This window comes from Pteropus medius, unplaced genomic scaffold (genome assembly GCF_902729225.1).
Source record: "Pteropus medius unplaced genomic scaffold, Ma_sr-lr_union100, whole genome shotgun sequence".
Classification (NCBI taxonomy): Eukaryota; Metazoa; Chordata; class Mammalia; order Chiroptera; family Pteropodidae; genus Pteropus; species Pteropus medius.
This window is the reverse complement of record NW_024355008.1, coordinates 274,351-294,473: the sequence shown is the minus strand read 5'-3', so window position 1 is coordinate 294,473 and position 20,123 is coordinate 274,351. Positions and strand designations below refer to the sequence as shown.

General features: G+C 38.3%; 1 protein-coding gene and 1 pseudogene across 2 annotated transcripts; one reads left to right on the top strand and one right to left on the bottom strand.

Moving 5' to 3' along the window:
* The first annotated feature begins 2,714 nt into the window (after positions 1-2,714).
* CPOX (coproporphyrinogen oxidase) lies at positions 2,715-17,992 on the top strand. Of its 2 annotated transcripts, XR_005651492.1 has the most exons (8): positions 2,715-3,715; positions 5,507-5,650; positions 5,920-6,030; positions 7,374-7,515; positions 9,894-10,112; positions 13,583-13,687; positions 15,491-15,661; positions 16,094-17,992. XR_005651492.1 is itself a non-coding variant. In XM_039856795.1 (7 exons), exons 1-7 carry the CDS (start codon positions 3,193-3,195, stop codon positions 15,576-15,578), a joined length of 1,332 nt encoding a protein of 443 aa, XP_039712729.1. In that variant the 5' UTR covers positions 2,715-3,192; the 3' UTR covers positions 15,579-16,020. The 2 variants fall into 2 exon arrangements, 1 of the variants encoding a protein (XP_039712729.1); XM_039856795.1 differs by lacking the exon at positions 16,094-17,992 and having other exon boundaries at positions 15,491-16,020.
* Positions 9,271-9,389, bottom strand: LOC120598230 (uncharacterized; annotated as a pseudogene).
* Positions 17,993-20,123: the final 2,131 nt, after the last annotated feature.

Below are 20,123 nucleotides of genomic sequence, written 5' to 3'. Positions count from 1 at the left end.
ATCTAACTGCTCTACAAACTTTTTAATGGGACTTTCATAATCTTGGTCACAAAATAGTTGCTGTTACAACTCCAGATATCACATGCATATTACTACAGGGAAGAATTATTGACAAGCTAAAGGCAGAGAAGGTAAAGGACTAAAGGGGCAGTTACCATGACTCTCCTTTTAATAAAAGTTTTCTAGAATTTTTAGGTAGTATTTACACCTCTATGAAAAACTAATTTTAAAATTACTTCAGTTAAAGAACAACCAAGTTAGCAACACTAAATTGAATTAGATATTTAACCTACGTAGTTTAAAAAAAATATTTTAATAATCTACGTAAATATTTGCCTCTAAAGACCTAAAAGTTTAAAATACAAATTCTAGAACAAAAATGTAATAAGTGCGCCAAGGCAAACATACCTGTTTGGCAATACTTAGTTCATAATTAGCCTGAGTTTCTGTATTTAGCCAAAAGTAAGAGAACTGAGTCACTGTGACAATGCATTTCTTAAGTATGGCTCTCAAAATTTGGGAATTGGTGAAAATAGTACGACTTAGTAAAACTAGTAAGAATTATGGGTGTGTGTATTTAGAAGGCAGTAAAACTGTCAGAGGAATGTTCGAATCCCTTCTAATTTTCTCTAGAAAAGGGCAGACTAATATACTGTTAGCAGGCCTAAAGTCAGTTATGTTCAACAGGCTTTTGGGGAAGAGAGGAGGCGGAAAGTTCATATGGATTCTGAGAAGTGTGTGAAGTTTCAAAAATGATAGCTAATATTCCTATACCTCCTGAATCTGTATAAGGCTAGTCAGATTCTTTTTGGCTAGTAGGGTCACATTGAATACAAAGTAGTGCAGTAAACTGTGTTCAAAAAAGCATGAGAACCCCTACCTTACGTTTTACAACTTATCATAAACTTATAAATTGTCCCTGTTCACTTTCTGATGCTTGAAATCGCTTGACTAGGGGATGCCTTTTATTTCGCACTGACAAATCAGGCTTACAAGTATCCTTTTTGGAAACAATTCGAACCTGCAGAAGTGTGATTTAAACTCATACTATCCAGGCTGTTAAGGCTTTTTCTCAGTAAAGCATTATAAGATGAGGGTAGGGAGGCTGCTGCTAGTTAGAGGAGGAAATGAGAGAGGTCCTTTGCATAGACAGAGAGGCTAAGAGAAGGGAGGAGAACCTGGAAACTAGTACAAATTGGCTCAAGACTAGCCTATTTGACTGAACAAATATTCAAAATAGCCTGTGTCTGCTTATTTTTTACTGACTTTATGGGTATTTGCAGAATCAGAGCAATAATGAAGGGAGTTCTTAAAGAAAAATGGGACAGAGAGGTTTCATTATTGAGGTTCATTTGTCACCACTAGGCCCAGTCAAACCCCACCACAAGCATCTAGAAGAACCAAACCACCCTTCTAGAGAGATAATTCTTTTCTTTCCCAAATCAACCTCCCAGTAAGCTATGGCTAAAAGCTCCCCGCAAAAGTAGTTTATTCACTTACATTTCATACAACCTGCTGAAGAGTTAAGCCTGCCCACTCAACCAACATCGTGTTCCTGTGTAAGAGCTGCCAGATGCAGTTGTGGATGGATAAACTACACTGCCTACAAGTGGTCTGCCCATAGCCATGAAAGTTCTATCATTGAATCTTGACAATAAGAAAAAAATTGCAGAAACTACCACCAGTGGCTTAAATGATCTACTACTAGAAACTAAAATCATCCTTAAGACTTAAGGGACAAAATGGCCACTGACAGTTATTCTTACACTTTTATGTCCAGACAACATGAAACCGTGGTATGGTGACAGAAACAACAACAAAAACACCTTGTAGTGACCTCACCTTTAGAAACAATAGGTTAAGGATAAGACATGGTAGTGCTAACCACCATGTCTCACTTCTAGTTAGTTATCTGCTAAAAATTTATTAACTAAAGGGATTTACTGGCCGGATCACTGCCTATAGGTACAAAATATTTTAACAATGACGCATTCTGCTTCTGTACCCCTGCTTGCTTACCCACCTCTTAGTTATCAGTTAATGAATGGAGGAGATATAGTCTTTTGTGTAAAGATTAAGGATGTGGGGGATGGAATCGAGGGCTTAAAACCTTTGTGCCCTTGCGTCTCGGGGGCTGCTCCTTTGCAAGGACAGCCGCAGGCTAATAAACTGTCTCTTGGATTAGAGCACTTGAGTTGGGCCTGGTTATTTCGGTCACAACAACCTGTCCATCAAATCTATGTTAGCTTCTTTCCTCATTTTTTTTTAAAAGTGTGTGTTTATGTTTTGGGGGTGAGGGTGGGGGAAGGAATGTGAATGTTTGTCCTGCTTAGTTTATAGGAGTTGCTGGAAGTACTAAACCTGAGAAATAGTTGGCAGCACCCTACAGCTGTAGGGTAAGTATTCCTAATTTCTTATTCCTTTATCAGACACACCAGGTCATGAGTTTCATGCTAGTTTAAACAGTCACTATGCTTTTTCTATCTTTAAAAAAATCAAGTAAGAACTGTGGGAGCAAGACCTAGGAAGATTTTAATGATTTAACTGTGAAGTTGACCCCAGAGAGTCTTTTCCTAGGATTTCTTAGGAGCCCTTTTCTAGCTTTTCCCACTCCCTTTAGAAACTCGCCTTTGGATAAGGCGTTTCCCAGGCTCCGCCCCCACCAATCTTACAAATTCCACAAACTCTATGGGATTAAAACAGGGAACTAAGGGGCATTCTTCAGATAATAGAGCCAGGATTTGCAACGCTGTTTGACAATGTTAGTCAGGCGGAGGTCTCTGGCCACATTTCTGCCCCTGTCAGTCCTCTCCGTGCAGCCCTACTTTGTCCTCTCTTTGTGGTTGATCCAACAGCAGACCAGAGGTTGTACTTAACAAGAAAGCCTCTTTTATCTTTATCGTCGCCTCCGCCGCCCTCTTGCACCTCCACGCCCAGGTCTCTTCCCGTCGGACCCACCCTTCTGGGGACGACGGATTCTTTATCGCCCCGACGCAGGCGGCGATAAGAGCCGGGACTACAGCTCCCAGAATTCCCCGCCTCCCGCCCGCTGTCCGGGATCACGACCCGGTAGCAGCTGTCTTTCGCCGAGAGTTCCCTGTTCCAGGGCGGCTCGCCTGCTCCGGTCTCCCAGGGGCCTCAGGGACCAGTCACCGGGACGCGGGCACTGCCCAAGAGTGACAGCGCGGGAACATGGCCTTGCACCTGGGCAGGCTGAGCGCGGGTCCCGGCTGGCGCGCGGCGCGGGTTGGCTGCGGGGAGCTGCGCGCTTGGTCCCGTGGCTGCGCGGCCGGACGCATCTGCCGGCCCCCTGGCACGGCTGGCACCGAGCAGAGCCGCGGGCTGGGGCACCGCACGAGGGCGGGAGGCAGCCCCTGGCTGGGGACCGGGCTGGCCGCGGCGCTGGCGGGGATGGCCGCCGCCGCCGCCGCCGCCGCCTTCCGGCACGTAGAGCGAGCGGAGATGGTACCCAAGAGCTCGGGGCCACGGAGCCCCTCGCTGGGGAAGCCGGAGGAGGAAGACGAATTGGTCCGCCGCTGCAGCTGCTTCATGGCCTTGCCTGTGACCGACCTGCGCGAGCTGCGGAGGAGGCCGGACGACATGAAGACTAGGATGGAGCTGCTGATCCTGGAGACCCAGGCTCAGGTGTGCCAGGCGCTGGCACAGGTTGACGGAGGTTCCCGCTTCTCTGTGGACCGGTGGGAGAGGAAAGAAGGTAAGAAGATCGGTCCATGGGGCAGGGAGTGAAGAGGCGGGCAAAAGAGGTCAGGCTTTAGATTGCAGGCAGATGATTCAGAATAGGCGATGGGAGTAGGAAAAGGGTACCTGCTAGATTAAAAGGGACACACACCTTTGAAAAGATTGACACTGAAAAGAGTCTTCAGCCCTCTTCTTGCAGGAGTGGACCCCGATCTGCTGTCTAATTATAGTACTGGACATTTCAAAGTCTTTGCAATTTTATAATGGCATTTTTCATAGAGGTTTTAAGAGATATTTCACGCAACAAGCTTGGATGTCCAAATTTGTAATTGACCATAGATTTCCCCCACCTTTCATCTGCTTCTGTAGATGGGTTTATACCTTCTTCGGAGATGGAAAGAGAAATTCGGCCCCTCTTTGCTAAAGTGTCAGTCAGACTCCTCCAGCTGAGGGTATCATTGTTTCGTTTTCCCATGTTAAACAAGAAATATTTGATTGACTGGTCAGCACTTAACCAAATGCACCCATCAGATTTCCTGCTAGTAAAATCTTTTCTTCCAGTGGCAAATACTTCAGTATCACAACCCAGTTCTTATAGTCATATATTTCATGACCATGTTATTACCTGGACAATGAAACCTCACATTTTGCTCATAAACCTGAAAGATTTCTGACTTTTCTTAGTTGGGAATGGAATACTACAGCAACTTATCATCAACCGATTTTGGGCCATGGTACTGCCACATTTATATTAAGTGAAGTTAAACCTGGTTTTCATAGTGTTTCCCATCTTGTAATGGTTTTAAGTGAAAACCATCGAACTAGGACACACAATCTCAACACTAGACTAGCTGTGTAACCCTCAGAAGTTACTTGACTTTTTTTGTGCCTCTGTTTCCCATCTATGTAATGAGATTAGAAATAATATATGATGGTATTTTAAGGATTAAATAAAATAATATATGTGATGTGCTTAAAATATTGTCTGAAGCATAGAAAGCATTGAAACATTGTTTGGGCCACTTGCCAGCTCTGTGTTCTTGGAGGAGGTGTTTTGCCTTTCTGAGCCTTAGTTTTCTCATTCGAAATATACAGAGGTTGTTGTACTGGATCATCTTATGTCCCATCCAGCTCTAAAAAGTCTTAAAATTAAAACAAGCCAAGCATGAGCCTTTATGAAGCAGTTGCTGTTGTGGTAATTCTAGTGTCTTAAAAACAAAGACCAGCTATTTATAGTAATAGTTCATGTACCGAAATGTTAATGTTCGTCTTGCTCAGTTTAAGGTTCCAAATCCCTTCAGTGATCAAATATCTATTGTTTTGTTTTGTTTTGTTTTAATTTCTTGTAAACAAAATTAAAAGGCAGAGCACACTGGGAAAAAACAATTGAAACAATATGAAGCACTTAAAAAGAGTGTTGTAATAGTACAACACTCTTGAAATATACCCATTCCTATTTTTAACCTTAGCTTTCTCTCATATTTTATAACCAATAGATGCCATTCTGAGCAGTAGTATTTGAAGAGAAAAATGTGCCGGTGATTTATTTTAGTTGATGGTATAAAAATGTAGAAGAAATATTCAGTTTGGTGACGTGGAGAGATAATATTTGCCTATAATAGAAAGCTAAGCTAGTTATCTGATTTTATTTTACTTAAAAAATTATAAATATTCTGATATTATGGAAGATTTAGAAAAATGGAGAATGAAAATAACTCCTAATCCCACCACCTTCATGCAAGGGTTGTTTTCAATTTGCACTTTGTTTTCAATTTTACATTCTCTTACTTTACATTTCTATAAACAGGAGGTGGTGGCATCAGCTGCGTACTTCAAGATGGGCATGTTTTTGAAAAGGCTGGGGTGAGCATTTCTGTCGTTCACGGAAATCTTTCTGAAGAAGCAGCAAAACAAATGAGAAGCAGAGGAAAAAATCTGAAGACTAAAGATGGTAAACCAGACTGTCTCACCAGCCTTTAATAGTCCCTGCGAACCTGTCCGCCCCCCGCCGCCACACAAGTTTTATTTGTAAAATAAATATTGCTTCTGTATAAAGCCATTTGGGTACATATGCCAGATAAACATGTTCATAATTACTTTTTTAGAATTATATTTTAAGAGACTAATTAAAAAGCAGTTTTTGAAAATTGATCCAGAATCCATGTTGGAGTTACCAAGCCAGGTGATTGAGTGCAGCTTACTGCGTATTTTACTTTCCAGGTAAATTGCCGTTTTCTGCTATGGGTGTGAGCTCTGTGATCCACCCTAAGAATCCTCATGCTCCTACTATCCATTTCAACTACAGATACTTTGAAATAGAAGAAGCCGATGGTAAGGATCTCTGGAGCAGTGGCAAGTATTACTGTGTAAAATGTGTATTTAAAAACAGGTTAGAAGGCATTACATATACAATTGAGAAAGAACAAACACAACCTTAACTAGATTTTCTTTAGGAGGCACAGGAAGATTTATTTCTCAGCAGGTATAATGGATTATGCAGTGGACAAGAGAAGTAAAGTGGTATTGGCTGGACTCTGACCTCCCCATATTTCCTCCAACAAAGAAAGAATGATTTAATAAACCCAAACTTAAAGTGCACACGGGGTTCTTTGCAAATATAAACTCAATACACCCAAAGGAAAACATGGGAAAGGTTATATTGAAATTGAGAATTTGCTTTTGGAAGATACTTTCCACCTGCATAGCTTTGCTCATCAGCAGTGCGTTATCAGTGGGTTCAGGGTGGGCTACAGTTGATCATGCCTTATTATGGACATGTAGTTCCAGCTTAGATCTCCCATTAGCTCAGCCAGCTCTTACCACCTGTCAGAACATCTGTACAGTGCCACGCTACTCCTATTGGTGTCTCTGTAGGTTATAGCATTTGAAGTCAGTGTATTTAACTTCATTTTGAACCCACTTGGTTTGGCTCTACCTTTTAATGTTTAAAAGTTGGTAACTGGTACTGACAACCTGTAGACCTAATTAAGTACATGAAGTAGTTATTCTCAAGTGGTAAGTTGTCTCCTTCAGCAAGTGCTTTTACCCTTTCTGGGAGAAAGGGGAGGGGGTAGTAGTGGTTTTTAATATAGGAAATATCAGAATATCCTAGGTTTTTTATATATATAAATATTTATTTCTCAGCAGGTAAATGGATTATGCAGTGGACAAGAGAAGTAAAGTGGTATTGGCTGGACTCTGACCTCCCCATATTTCCTCCAACAAAGAAAGAATGATTTAATAAAACACACACACACACACACACTCTCTCATTCTAAATGCCTGGGCCAGATATTTGCTTTTTTTTTTTTTAATGACCTAATGGAGGCATTTAAATTCATCATGTGATTCTAATATTCATCTAGCATTGAGATCCACTGCCTGGTCCACCTGTGTGGTGTTTGATTATTCACTATCATGCATATTATTTCCCTGCCTGGTTCTACTCTCTCACTTTTTAATTTCCTATTCCGGTTTCTTTCTTCTTTACTGCTGCTTTTCTACCTAGGCCTTACTGGCCATTCAGAGCTAAATTCAGTTGAATGTTTTTTGATTGCCACCTATTTCATGCTTAATAAAATAAGCCGATAAATTAAGTTCGCTAATACAGTGAGTAGTATGCTGCATCTAAAATTCCAGAGTCCACATCAGATTCACATGTCTTGATTTGTTAGGTAACAAGCAGTGGTGGTTTGGTGGTGGATGTGACCTTACTCCAACATACTTGAACCAAGAGGATGCTGTTCATTTTCACAAAACTCTAAAGGAGGCTTGTGACCCGCATGGTCCAGATCTCTACCCCAAATTCAAAAAATGGTAGGTAAAGGTATTGAACTTGTCGCGACCCCTAAAGTATATTATATTCCATTCCTTTTGGAGATCCCAAAAGGACTTTTGAATAACGCAGGACAGGAATCCTCTACCATCGGTGACACCAACCACTATGTCACTAAATACCTTTTCAGTTTATGAAGATTGAACTGTTTTCTTTGCCCATCAGAAGTGAGGTACCAGTTTTAGGTGGTCTTCATAATATATGTACTTAGGAATATTTGAATGTCTATAATAAGAATTGGGTAGCAGCATCTTTTTGATTCCAGATGATTTAGAATATAAACTTTAAGGTGCTCTATTCCAAGAATCCAAGACTTTTTAATCCTAGGGTGGGAAATTCTTATCCCAGATGAGAATTATTGTTTTCGCCATGGGAATGTGTGAGGGCATAGGAAGGGCTGGTGAACTATTCGGAAGAGATGTAAATGTACCAGAGATTTTGGACAAGGAGAAAAGTGGAATTGGAAAGTTTGTGAAAGAAACGCTAATGGTAAAGAAAAGAAAAACAAGAGTTGTGAGGAGACCCAGGATGTTTGTGGTAGAATGGAATCTAGGCATAAATTGTTTGGAGTAAGAGTAGAGTAGTCAAACTGTTTAGAGCTAATTGACATTCTTGAAAAAAGAAGAACAAAGAGTTTTCGTTTGTTTTTTGTTTGTTTTGCTTTTAGAACTAATATTGTGGAATCTTGAATTTTTTATGTAAGAGCATAGAGTACAGCTTTAAAATTCTCAGAACTAAGATAAGACATTTGAATATTCTCTTTGATTTTATATTACCACTGAAAATTACACAGCCACAGATGCACAGATATAAGACGGTTTTTTTTTTTTCCTCTAATGAATCAGTATCCTTCCAGGAGGACTGGTAGGATAGACGTTCCCTTTTTTTGGTTTCCTCTTTTTGCCATTACTGAGATGACTTTATCTGGGTAATATTAGTTAATAAAACGTCTAAGGTACAAGCTAGTTAAGAAGTTTTTAGTATAAGTAGCAAATTTAATTTCATAATTTCATGAAGAGAGATTTTGAAATAATGCGATTTGGTTAAAGCTGACTTTACAGCCTTGCTCATGATGTACTTTATGTTAATACAGTGTGCACACAAAGAAAAGCCAACACATTACACTTGAGGTGAATTATACCAATGCAACATTTCTGGGAATTTGCATCTTCCACCTTTTTTTGTTTAACCTATTTTTAATAAACTTTTAAATAGCTTTGAGTTTTTGTACAGTTTTTCTACTTAAGGACTCTTATTCTATAGAGATCATTAAAAGAACCTTTTCTACAATGTAAACTATTCTGCAGATTTAACATTTAGGAAATGACTTCTTAGTAAAGGTGCTCTAGGGGGAAAGACTCAAGAACAGTTTGATAGTTTCATGTGCTGACTCACGAGCCTTTACTATGTTGGAAGACTCTATTCTCTGAACCTTTCCCTCAGCCAGCCCTTCTCTCAGTCATGCTTGCTATAGAGTCATTAAATTTTATTGCTAAAAGAGACTTTAGAGATTATTTACTATACTTTCCTTTGGTGAATAAAAAACTGATTGAGAGCTCAGGGGTTGGTGCCCAGTCATGGGCTTGGTTGGTGTCACCGTTGGTAGAGGATTCCTGTCCTGCGTTATTCAAAAGTAGCATTGCTTTTGAGGGCAGCAGCATCACTTGTTTCAAGAAATAGAATATTAATACTGGGCTTTTTGATTTTCTTTTTTTTTCTTTTTTCTTTTCTTTTTATGCCTACAGCACCGGGTCTTCCTAGGTGGTCTCCCATCCAATTACTAACCAGGCCCGATCCTGCTTAGCTTCCAAGATCAGATGAGGTTGGGCATGTTCAGGGTGGCAAGGCTGTAGACTGATTTTCTTTCATTAAAGATCTTAGAGTGCCATATCCTTTAGATAGCTATGTATTAAATTGCTTGCTTGCTTGCTTTGCAGATAAAAGAACATTTTCTACATTGATGCTAACTGCAGGAAATCTGTGTAAAGACTTAGTTTCATTTTTGTAGTTGAGCAAAAAGTAAGGACACTGTGCTGGCATTAGTCAGGGTGCTCTAAGTCAAGGGTTCCCAACTCCCCGGGCTGGTACTGGTACATGGCCTGTTAGGAACCAGGCTGCACAGCAGGAGGTACACTGCTGGTGCATGAGTAAAGCTTCATCTATATTTGCAGCTGCTCCCCAGTGCTAGCATCACCGCCTCAGCAAAACCTCAGATCATCAGCCATTAGATTCTCATAGGAGCACCGGTCCCTGGTTCCAAAAAGGTTGGGGACTGCTGCTGTCGGTTGAAACACTCGCATTGATTTTTATGCTTTTTTTTTGTCTTCTATCCCTGATTTGGCTTTGCTCTGTTTTCCAGGTGTGATGATTACTTTTTTATAGCCCATCGTGGGGAGCGGAGGGGCCTTGGGGGCATCTTTTTTGATGACCTCGACTCTCCATCCAAGGAGGAGGTGTTTCACTTTGTCCAGAGCTGTGCCCAGGCTGTCATTCCTTCTTATATACCTCTTGTGAAAAAGCATTGTGATGACTCATTCACTCCCCAGGAGAAGCTGTGGCAGCAGCTCCGGAGAGGACGGTGAGTGAGGGAGAGGAAAATAAATCATCTCATTGCATAACTTGTTTCATAACTGGGTGGGAGGCGGAGCAGCTGTAGTAATAGTGGGTGGTGTGTTATCTTGGGCAGATACTTTCTCAGGGTTGTATTACTACTCTAATTTCATAAGTAAAAGAATAAAAAAATTTGTAAAATAGTATTATAGAGAGAGCAAAGTTTATTTCATTTGTCTATACATCAGAGATTCATAACAGGCATGTGTTAAGTACTTGCTAAATTTAATTCAGCTGATTTCTTTTAGTCTTCTAGCAATACCCTCCAGCCTTATGCCACAATAATGGACATCATTTAATGTTTTGCTGCTTTGAAAATTTGGAATCACACCTTTTTTCATTCAGGTTTTATGGAAGTTATGATGGAAACAATCATGTTAGAAATTATTTACGCTAATGATAATATCTACTAATTATGGAGTCTTTGCTGTGTGACAGCCAATATGTTAGATAGTTTGCATCTAATTTTCTTCACAAACCTGTGAGATTGCTGTAATTGTTATCATTTTATAGATGATAAAACTTATTTTCAGAAAGATAAGTTCCTTGCCCAAGGTTACACAGTTGGTAAATAAAAGATTCCAGAAGTGGAACCAAGTTGTCATGACTTCAACACTTGGGGTCTTTTCCAGACGTGAAGGACGTGGTTGAAGCAGGTCTGTGCTTCTTACCATGATACTCACGCTAGCCACCCTGCTCTGTGCATGGAACTTGGGCTCAGTTGGGTGACCAGCATGAGGTTATCTTCGGCTGGGATATACCTATTAATCAGCTCCAAATAACTACTTTTCCAGTTCACATGCATTTCTCATTGCCATCTTAATTCTGTATATACTACTGGTCCATGACTGTAAAATGGATTTTCTCGTTTGTGTCAATTCTGTCTTGGGCATATGAAGCTTTGGGTACTCAAAGAGGGAAGTCTAGTGCCCCCAAAAGGTCAGCTTAAATAACATTCCAAGTCTAAAGATAGATGTTTGTGTTTATTGTTCCTTATCACTGTCTGTGCTATCTGAGGTCCCCATTTATAGACTTGGGAAAATGAGAGTTGATTAACTTTTCTTAGAAATTTCTTAAACAATGCATCTATTTTGGGACATGTTTTTTGTTGTTGTTTCCATGATTTCTCAAATACACCTTTACTTCTCCTCCCTTCACTTGACATTTATCATGTGCCCCCTATGTCTAGGCACTGTGCTGGCTACAAAGGTAAGCGTAACATGGACCTGCAAAAACAAGCTCACATTTTAGTGGGGAAGGTATACCTAAGAGGATGATTAAAAAAGAAAAAAAAAAGGAAACTCTATGGGAAGTACAATGTTCTAGTTTTGCATACGATTTCGTATGTAAAGCTGGCAGGTTTTGTGAATACCAATGAGGCGAAGCCCTTAAAACTTTTTGGACATAGGAATAATATTTTTTTCATTATTTAATGACAAGACATTTTGAAGTTCCAGTGGTGTATATCATTGCATGTTGGTGTTTTTTGAGTTAGGTATAAGGTGTAAGTGTGGGGTGTTAAATTTTCTGGGGCGTGGTGGGTAACTATTCTTCAAGGAGAGTCTCCTACCATCCTTATCTCTGGGCCTTAGGATGGCAGTAAACTCCAGGCCTTAAGATAACCCCAGCTCTTCACTGCAGTTATCAGCACTGTCTTCAGTTTCTTACACTGCATTCATAACCCTATCTCTCTCCTTCACAGGTTGCTCTTCTCCACCTCCTCCCACCTCAAATATGAGTTTCCCTTGCAGTGGTCAGACTGCTTCTCCTTTGACTTTACAGTCTCTTATTTGCAATTTCATTTAGTCTCTTCTCAGTTACAACTTTTCTCTCCCCAGACTTTGATATTCAGTTTGTCTTATAGCCTTTTTTTTTTTTTTTAACTGTAGGAGAACAGAAACTAAAGATCAACAACTAAGTTGTTGTTTTGTTGTATTTTGGGAAAGGGAAACAGGATAAAATTTAGGCATCATTTAAGTTGGAGGGAACGGTTGAGGTCCATAGTTTACAGATACCTCAAAGAGGATGAATGTATGGAAAGAATAGGAAAGATCAGGTCTAAGTGAAACCCAGTGGAAGTCAGAGAGGCCAATGTAGGGAAAGGGGGATCCTTTACTTAAAAAAGGAACACAGCACAGGGATCCTCCAGAAAGCTCGTTTAGGGAGCGCCTTACCAGGGTCTTTGAAAAAGACATTAGTGCAAACTAGAGAACCACAGCCATTCCTTAAATACTGTGTTTCAGAAAAGTAGTATCAGGGTTCACAAAGGGGGCTGAGAGACTGAAATCCTTTTCTATGGTCTTTTCTGAGGAGGAAGTTAAGCAGATTCACTTAAAGTATCTTTTGAAACAAGCTAAAAAGGTATTGTCGTTAGTGTGTGAAATTCAATGATAAATAGTGAGGGCTCAAAAGGAATTCATAGATAATTTATTGAAATTTTTCTCAGACCCTTTGGCAGGTTTCCATACAGAAGGATCCTTTCTACAATTTGTACTCTGGGATTTTAGAGATTATTTTTTTCTGTGTGTGATTAAATGTAGTAACTAGTGATTAACAAGTATATCTGAGGACAGGTTAGATCAAGAGAGTAGTTTCTGAGTGAGTTGAGAAATGATCTGAAAGGGGGACTATTGACATTTTTAGATTTATGGATCATTCTAAATTTTGGGGGGTAGTAGAAATTACCTTTTTGTAAATGGGGAGAAGAGACTCTTTTACAAAGGATCCCATGATCCAAAAGGCAATCACAGATTTTTAAGTTAGGCCGAGTTTAGATCTCACTATGATAGTTTATAGAAAACTAATATACTGAACCAAGTTTAGATTGATGCTAATAAAACAGCACTGCAACTCAACTCCTTTTATTATGATTGCTGTTAATCCGCAGGAAGATTGAATTATATTACTGCTTATTAATGCTGTTAACTACTTCAAAAATATATTAGTAAACATTATGAGATTGCTTTTATCTGCATTTGTCTGTTTAATTACAAGAGTTTTATCTTGTCTTAGTACATGTGAGTTAAAGGCAGTGAAATGAAGTCTTTGACTGAAACATCTCAGACTGTGGGGGAGGGCCAGAGGGAGCTGTGCTATCCTGATAAAGGGTGCCATTTTTTTCCTGTAATTGTGCCTTAAAGTTCTCAGCTTTGTGTTCATTTTGTTTGTTTATTGGAAAACAACCTTCTTATTTTATAACTGCTCTGTGTTGGGGCCGAACATATATCCTATTGTTTGTTGGATAGAATACCCTTTTATTTATGCCTGTCCAGATGGAGAAAACTCAACTGACTATAAACTGGTTTTCCTTGTGCCTATTCCAGCTGATTAAGGGAGGATGGGTGGGAAGAAGCCCTCTTTTAAATATTCATTACAGGTTAATCTTAAGAAAGATTTTACTCAGCTGGCCCTTAATGTTATTTGATGTCTTTATGTCAGGTATGTAGAATTTAACCTGCTGTATGATCGGGGTACAAAGTTTGGCCTCTTCACTCCAGGATCCAGGATTGAAAGCATCTTGATGTCTTTACCTCTAACTGCCCGGTAGGAATAGATTATTGTAATAATTATTCCCCCACCCCAAACCTCTTAATTCCCACTAATCATGAAGGTTAACACTGCAAATGTCTTAACCTAAAGATTTCACTGGTTTTGATATTGCTGATTTTATAAGAAAATCACAGTCAAATAAATAAGAAAAATCAAATTTTTTTTAAGGGGTGGCAATATGAATGGTAGAGCTCTGCGTGTGAGAGCAGGGAGAGGACAGAGGGCGAGGGCGAGAGGACAGGGTAGACGGTGGTGTCTAGGGAGCCAGATTAACCTTCCCTACCTGGCAGTTTTCTAGGAAGAGCTACAGGTAAAGCAAATAAATTTGAACATATCAGCTTTTTAAACTTAAATTTATTAGAAATTATTGCACTTGTGAGGAATTGTCTTACTCTCCAGTATGAAGTAGTACGTTTGTTTGAAAGTATGAGGGAATCGTTTCGGATGCTTGCCATTCTCTCTGTGCTGCTCTGGTGAGCTTCTATAAAGGTTAAGTGAATCTGTGTGGGGAGTTTTGAAGACATATTTACATTGGTGCTACTGGGTTAATAAAAATCTACAACTGGCTTTGTTGCCTTTAAGAAAGTGAGAATGAGGTGTGTCTAGACTGAAATAGAAATATCAGAGGACAACAAAAATTAACATTGCCTGTTTTATAAGAGCTAGAATTTTTTTTCTCCATGAGTTTAAATGTCCAAATAAGAATGGACTACTGGATGGCATTGACGGTCTGCCTTGTATCATTCTGCTGTCCAGATCTAGCCCTATGAGATTAGTGCCCACTAAGATGTGACTGCCTTCAGAATGGCATTGGCTCTCTCCTTGTTTAACAACTGTTTGGGGATCTCATGTCCTTGGCTAGAAGCTCACGCATATCACCGTTAGGTGTTCCTTCTACTCTAGAGGTGAGATGGGAATAAAAAAAAGTGGAGATGAGTTCCTAAGGCCTCTGGTAGTCTACCTGATCTCTGCTGTCCCCTAATTATAATGCACATTCTAAACTGCAGGTATGGGCAGGTTAGAAATTACTCCCTTGCTCAAGTGAGTAGAATTAACACAGCAGGTCACTTTTAGATTCTTATAGTCTATACCAGCGATCTGCAAACTTAAGACTGCAGGACAAATCCAAGTCCACCTGTGCTAAGCCCTTGAGCTAAGAATGGATTTTACATTTTTAAAGGATTTATTAAAAACAAAAGAATATGTAAGAGACCATATGTGGCTCCACAAAGCCTAAAGTATTTATTATGTGGCCTTTATAGGAAAAGTTCACCACCTTTTGGTCTAAACCACTATTTCCCAGACTTCATACTACAGCTTAACCATTTTAACCAAATTTGTATATTTTCTGAGGTGTTATTTACTTTAATTTTATACTTTTTTTTCCTGAGAAAGAATTTATTTTAAAAGGCAAACCAATATTATTGCCATAAGTAGAAAGTAACACATTAAAGTAAATGCATAATCATTAAACTAAAAAACGTTTGCCCATGGATCATCTCAGGTCCTACATGTTATAAAACCTCAGTTTATAGTAAAAGTGTATTTTGGCTCTGGGATATTAGTATTAGCCAAAATATGCTCAGGAATTATTAAGAAACTTGATTTCTTTAGCAGAAAGTATTTTTTAAAAGCCCGGTGGGTAAAAGACATATTAGGCACAGGGTAGACCAAGAGGTATAAGACATTTTTTACACTTTTAGAATTTTATTTTTCATTTTTCTTAAGAGATAAGTGTATTGTTTATTATTATAAATTTATTATTACATTTTTTGCTTCTGTTTTGGACCTGCACAGATGGGAGTACATGCATTCACCCTCAGAGAACTCCAGAGAAGCTGAAATTCTGGAAGTTCTACGCCATCCAAAGGATTGGGTGCATTGATGCAGGCAGAGCAGCCTTCCTGGGATTTGGGGACCCAGAATGTGTGCTCCATTCCACTGGCTGGCACCGTTGCCACTACGTGGCAGTAGCTACCTGTGTCTTAGAGCCCCGGTCTTCTCCACTCTGGGGTCAGCCTCCTTGGTAGGTGGTGAAATGTGTTTTAAGCACCACAGGTTTCCATTGGATGTTGTCGATGACAGGTGGTGAGATGGCCGTTGTCAGAGTCAATTGGTTGATATAAAACTCATTTATACTTTTAGAATCATTTTATGTGACTGGTTTACAAAATATGACATTGAATTTCCAAGTATTGAGTTAAGGGAATCTAAAGATTATTTGTATCAGGAAACTTCTCGTGTTATTTTCATATCATGTTTTTTTAAAGTTTTAGTTTCTTTCACAAAAATCTGTCCTGGAATAAATCTTATTTTCATTAATTCAATGAGGTTGAACTTATTAGTTATTTTAGAAAAGCAACTTGAAATTAAGGTAAAAAAGTTTTATTTTGTGTTTACTGAAAGTGTTTCTTTGATCATTATCTTTATGTAATTTTCTCTAGAGATGATAGTATTGTAAAATATTTTTTATAAATGTATATATTTAGGAACACTTGAAATTTTCTTAGTCTTTGCATATGTTGCAATTCAGTGATTACCTGTAGTTGTTAACTCTAACATGACATCATTGTTATTTAAATAAGGGACATTAAGTTATAATTTGGTTTTTGTAGAACTGTAATTTGTTAATGTTGAGATTCTCTGCACTTTTGAATGTGAAAGCTTATAACTTTAAATTCTGCTATTTAAAATTTTCTATTCCAGACATTTTTATGTGGAAATTTAACCTAAAAACAGTCCTGGGGATATTATGAATTTGGAAAATGTTTCTCACTTGGGAGGTGCTAAACATTTTCCTTCTTTAATTAAAGCAAACAAATGTTATAAGTGTGAGAAACATATTGACATTTTATAAATATATTTTTTTGGCAATATGGACTAATTGAATTATCTTCTTTTTATATTAGAGATTCTGCAACTCTTATATTTGCTCTTAAGAGAAAATTACAACCAAATTCTTAGTATGGCTTCTTTGTTCACATAATAATATGAATATTTTATTTTACTCATAATTATATTGAAGTTTGTAAGGAATAGTATTTTCCTACATATTATTAAGCATTGTCTTAAAAAATGTTGAATGTATATGATTGTGTTTGATTCTTTAGGGCTGGAAAATGTATTAATTCTTCAACTTTCTCAACAGATCTGATAAATTTTATGAAATATGATTAAAATTTTTTTCAGGATAATTGATATAGGAATGACAAATATTTCTTAGTACTAAAACTATAGTTTCTCATTCCTAGATATTTTACCCAAGAAAAATATATTTTGCACTCAAATTTTCATAGCAGCTTTATTCACAGTAGCCAAAAATTAGAAACACACAAATGCCCTTCTGCAGGTGAATGAATAAAGAAATTATGATATATCCATATGTTAAACTACTACTTAGTAATGAAAAAGAACAATGATTGATAAACTCAACCACATGATGAATATCAAAACAGCATTATGCCTAGTGAAAGAAGCCACACAAAAAAGAACACTCACTGTATGATTATATTGTATGTAAAGCTAGAAAAGTCAAAACTCTAACAACAGAAAGCAGATAGGTGGTTGCTAGGGAATTGGGCTGGGAAATTGATTGTGAAAGGGAAAAAAGAGAATACTTTCAGATGATGGAAATATTCCATATATTGGTTGTGGCAGTGGTTACCAGACTATACATTTATCAAAACTCATTGAACTTGACATTTAAAATCATGGAATTTTATTGTTTATATGATTTATACTTCAACAATGCTGTTTAAAAAACCTGTAATATAAGCATATAGGAACGAGTGTTTATATAAACCTCAGTTTACCTTTTACAATAAGAAGTCCTTTATCGTATAGATCTGCTAGTATATTTGTGTTTAGAGCTATTAGGATCTGGGCATTGGACTGAGATAAAATTTCAAAAATATTCTGTGCATGTCAGTTTTTCATATCCTTCAGCAACAATGTATTTCTCCTACAAATGAGATTGTCTGGGATAGGGGGAATAACAGTTGCATAACTCTTGAAAAATAGATAATTCTGCTGTTACTCAAAGTAAATTTTCAAATTCGTATTGATGTCTATTCTGAATCTACTAAAGGCAGGGGATACCTCCAGATGGCTCGGATCTCTAATTGCTGCTGTCATTCATATGTATGTTAGTGGTCATAAGGGGTGGAAATTTGTGGGGAGGGATGTAAATGTTTTGGAGTAAATTTCTAACCTGCTTTATGTCTATCACTATTCTCTGCCTACCCACCTATTGAACTAAGTGATGAAATAAAAAACTTGTGCATGCTGAAGAGCACCAGATTAGAAGGCCAAATAATCTGTTCCTTTATGACTTATGCTTCCATATGTCTTGCCATTATATTCATCAAGGCTGGAATCATCTGCAGTTATTTTACTCAAACTTCTGTACCTTGGCTAGGACAACTCAAAGGCTAAACTCATCTTGGACTGTAGACCACGCTGTCTACAGGTGGCTCAGAACTCATTCTAACCAAACAAGGCAGAAGCAGCATGGTTACCTTCTGATTTAGCCCCAGAGGTTATGTAGTGTCACATTCCATTGGTTAAGTGAGTCACTGATGCCTGTTCCAGATTCAAGGGGAAGGGAATTAGACCTTAACTCAGTGGGAGGACTGTCAAAGAATTTGTGGTCATCTTGAAAACCACCATATAGCTTTTTGTACCCAAAACCACAAAATCTACTTGAGTCTTTCCCTCCCTCTTTGCCCTAATCAAATCTTGTTGAGTCTGCCTTTGAAACGTTTTTTTGATTTTCTTCCTCTGTCCACTGCCACCACTATACTTTGGTCTCACATTCCCTCTCACCCCAAATTTGAAAATACCCTACCTGCTTCTGACCTCCATTTTTTCCCTTCAGAATTACTTCCCCAAATCCCATTATTACTGCCCTCCCCGAATAGTCTAAGCATTCCCCTTTGTACAGAAAAGATTCTGAACTCACTGGCATTCAAAGAAATCCACCATTTGACCCGACCTCTCTTTTCAGCCTTATCTTCTTCATTTCTCCCCTGCATGTCAGCCTCAGACTACACACTCACCACCGATCATTTTTCTGAACATTCCCTAATTCCCTTCCATCTGGCCTTTGCTCAGGCTGCTGCTGTCTCTGCTTGTAATCACTGATGCTCCTGGAAGGAACCCATCCGTCCATACCAAAGAAACCCTCCTTGGAATCAATCTCTTATAATTTTCTCATTTTACCATTACTATTGCTCTCATCACAGTCTGTGTTCATGAGTCATTCAGTGTGTACTACACTTATTACAAAATATTTAAGGTAGGTTTTTTTCTTATTTATAATGCCTGCTACCTGTGAATGATCTGTTAACCTTTGTCTTCAACACTTTTGCAGTGTATTGCACCAAAGTTTAGAATTGTTTGGCTTTATAATCGTCTTATTCCTAGTCTGTGAAGACACAAATTCCCAGTTTACATCTCTTAAAAGCCCATTTAGTAATTGTTTTCAGAAGTGTATTATCCCTGCCATAAGTATTGTGGATTTGAAATCTCACATTTAAACATTTGATCTTTTTACCAGAGAAACACATGTAAAATTCCAATTTCATGATAAACCAAAGTTACCACATTTAAGTTGGTGAAGCTTAGACATTTAGAAATGGCTTGACTAAATCCTGAATTTGGTATTGTTACCTGAAACCAAGTCATAGGTTGTACAATATTAAGCCCCACAGACCTGATTCACAGGTGTTTTAATACCAGTTACACACTAGCATATACCAGTAGAGCAAGGTAATTAAACTGCATTTATCTTCCAGTCACTGTACTTGGTTTGGGTTCTAGACATTAAACTCATCAGTATTTTAAAGAACCCTTCACCTATTCCCATTCAGACTTTGACACATTTGAACATAAAACTTGGCATAATTCATCATGGTTTCCATTAGTTTAATTAATTTCAATGACACAAATATAGTCACTTGGTTTTGTAGTCATTTAGAGTTGCAACATCAATTCTGTCATGGATCCATTTGCTTATGAAATGGTTGGGGAGGGATCAAATTAAGTTCACAAAGTTGTGCCAGTTGAATGCCTCTATTATTTAACAGCAAGTGGATAACACATTTATAAATAAAAGTCTTCATAGTGATCTATGCTGAGGTCTGGTCAAAGTGGTTTCTATTTTCTGATTTGGTGAAGCACCCTGAGGCTTTTAGAATGTTCCATGTCTGCTGCTTGGCATCCTTCTAACCATAGTTATAATATGCAAAATTTCAACCCAGCTTATCAATTTCTTATAGTTCAAGTTGAAGTTTATTAAAAATGATTCCGTAGCTATCCTCAAAGAACATTTTAAATAATATACACATCAGTACAAATAAACTTACTACTGATAAAAAGTTTTAATTCTTTAATGTTTATTTGATTTGATAAGCTATTCAACATGTGAATA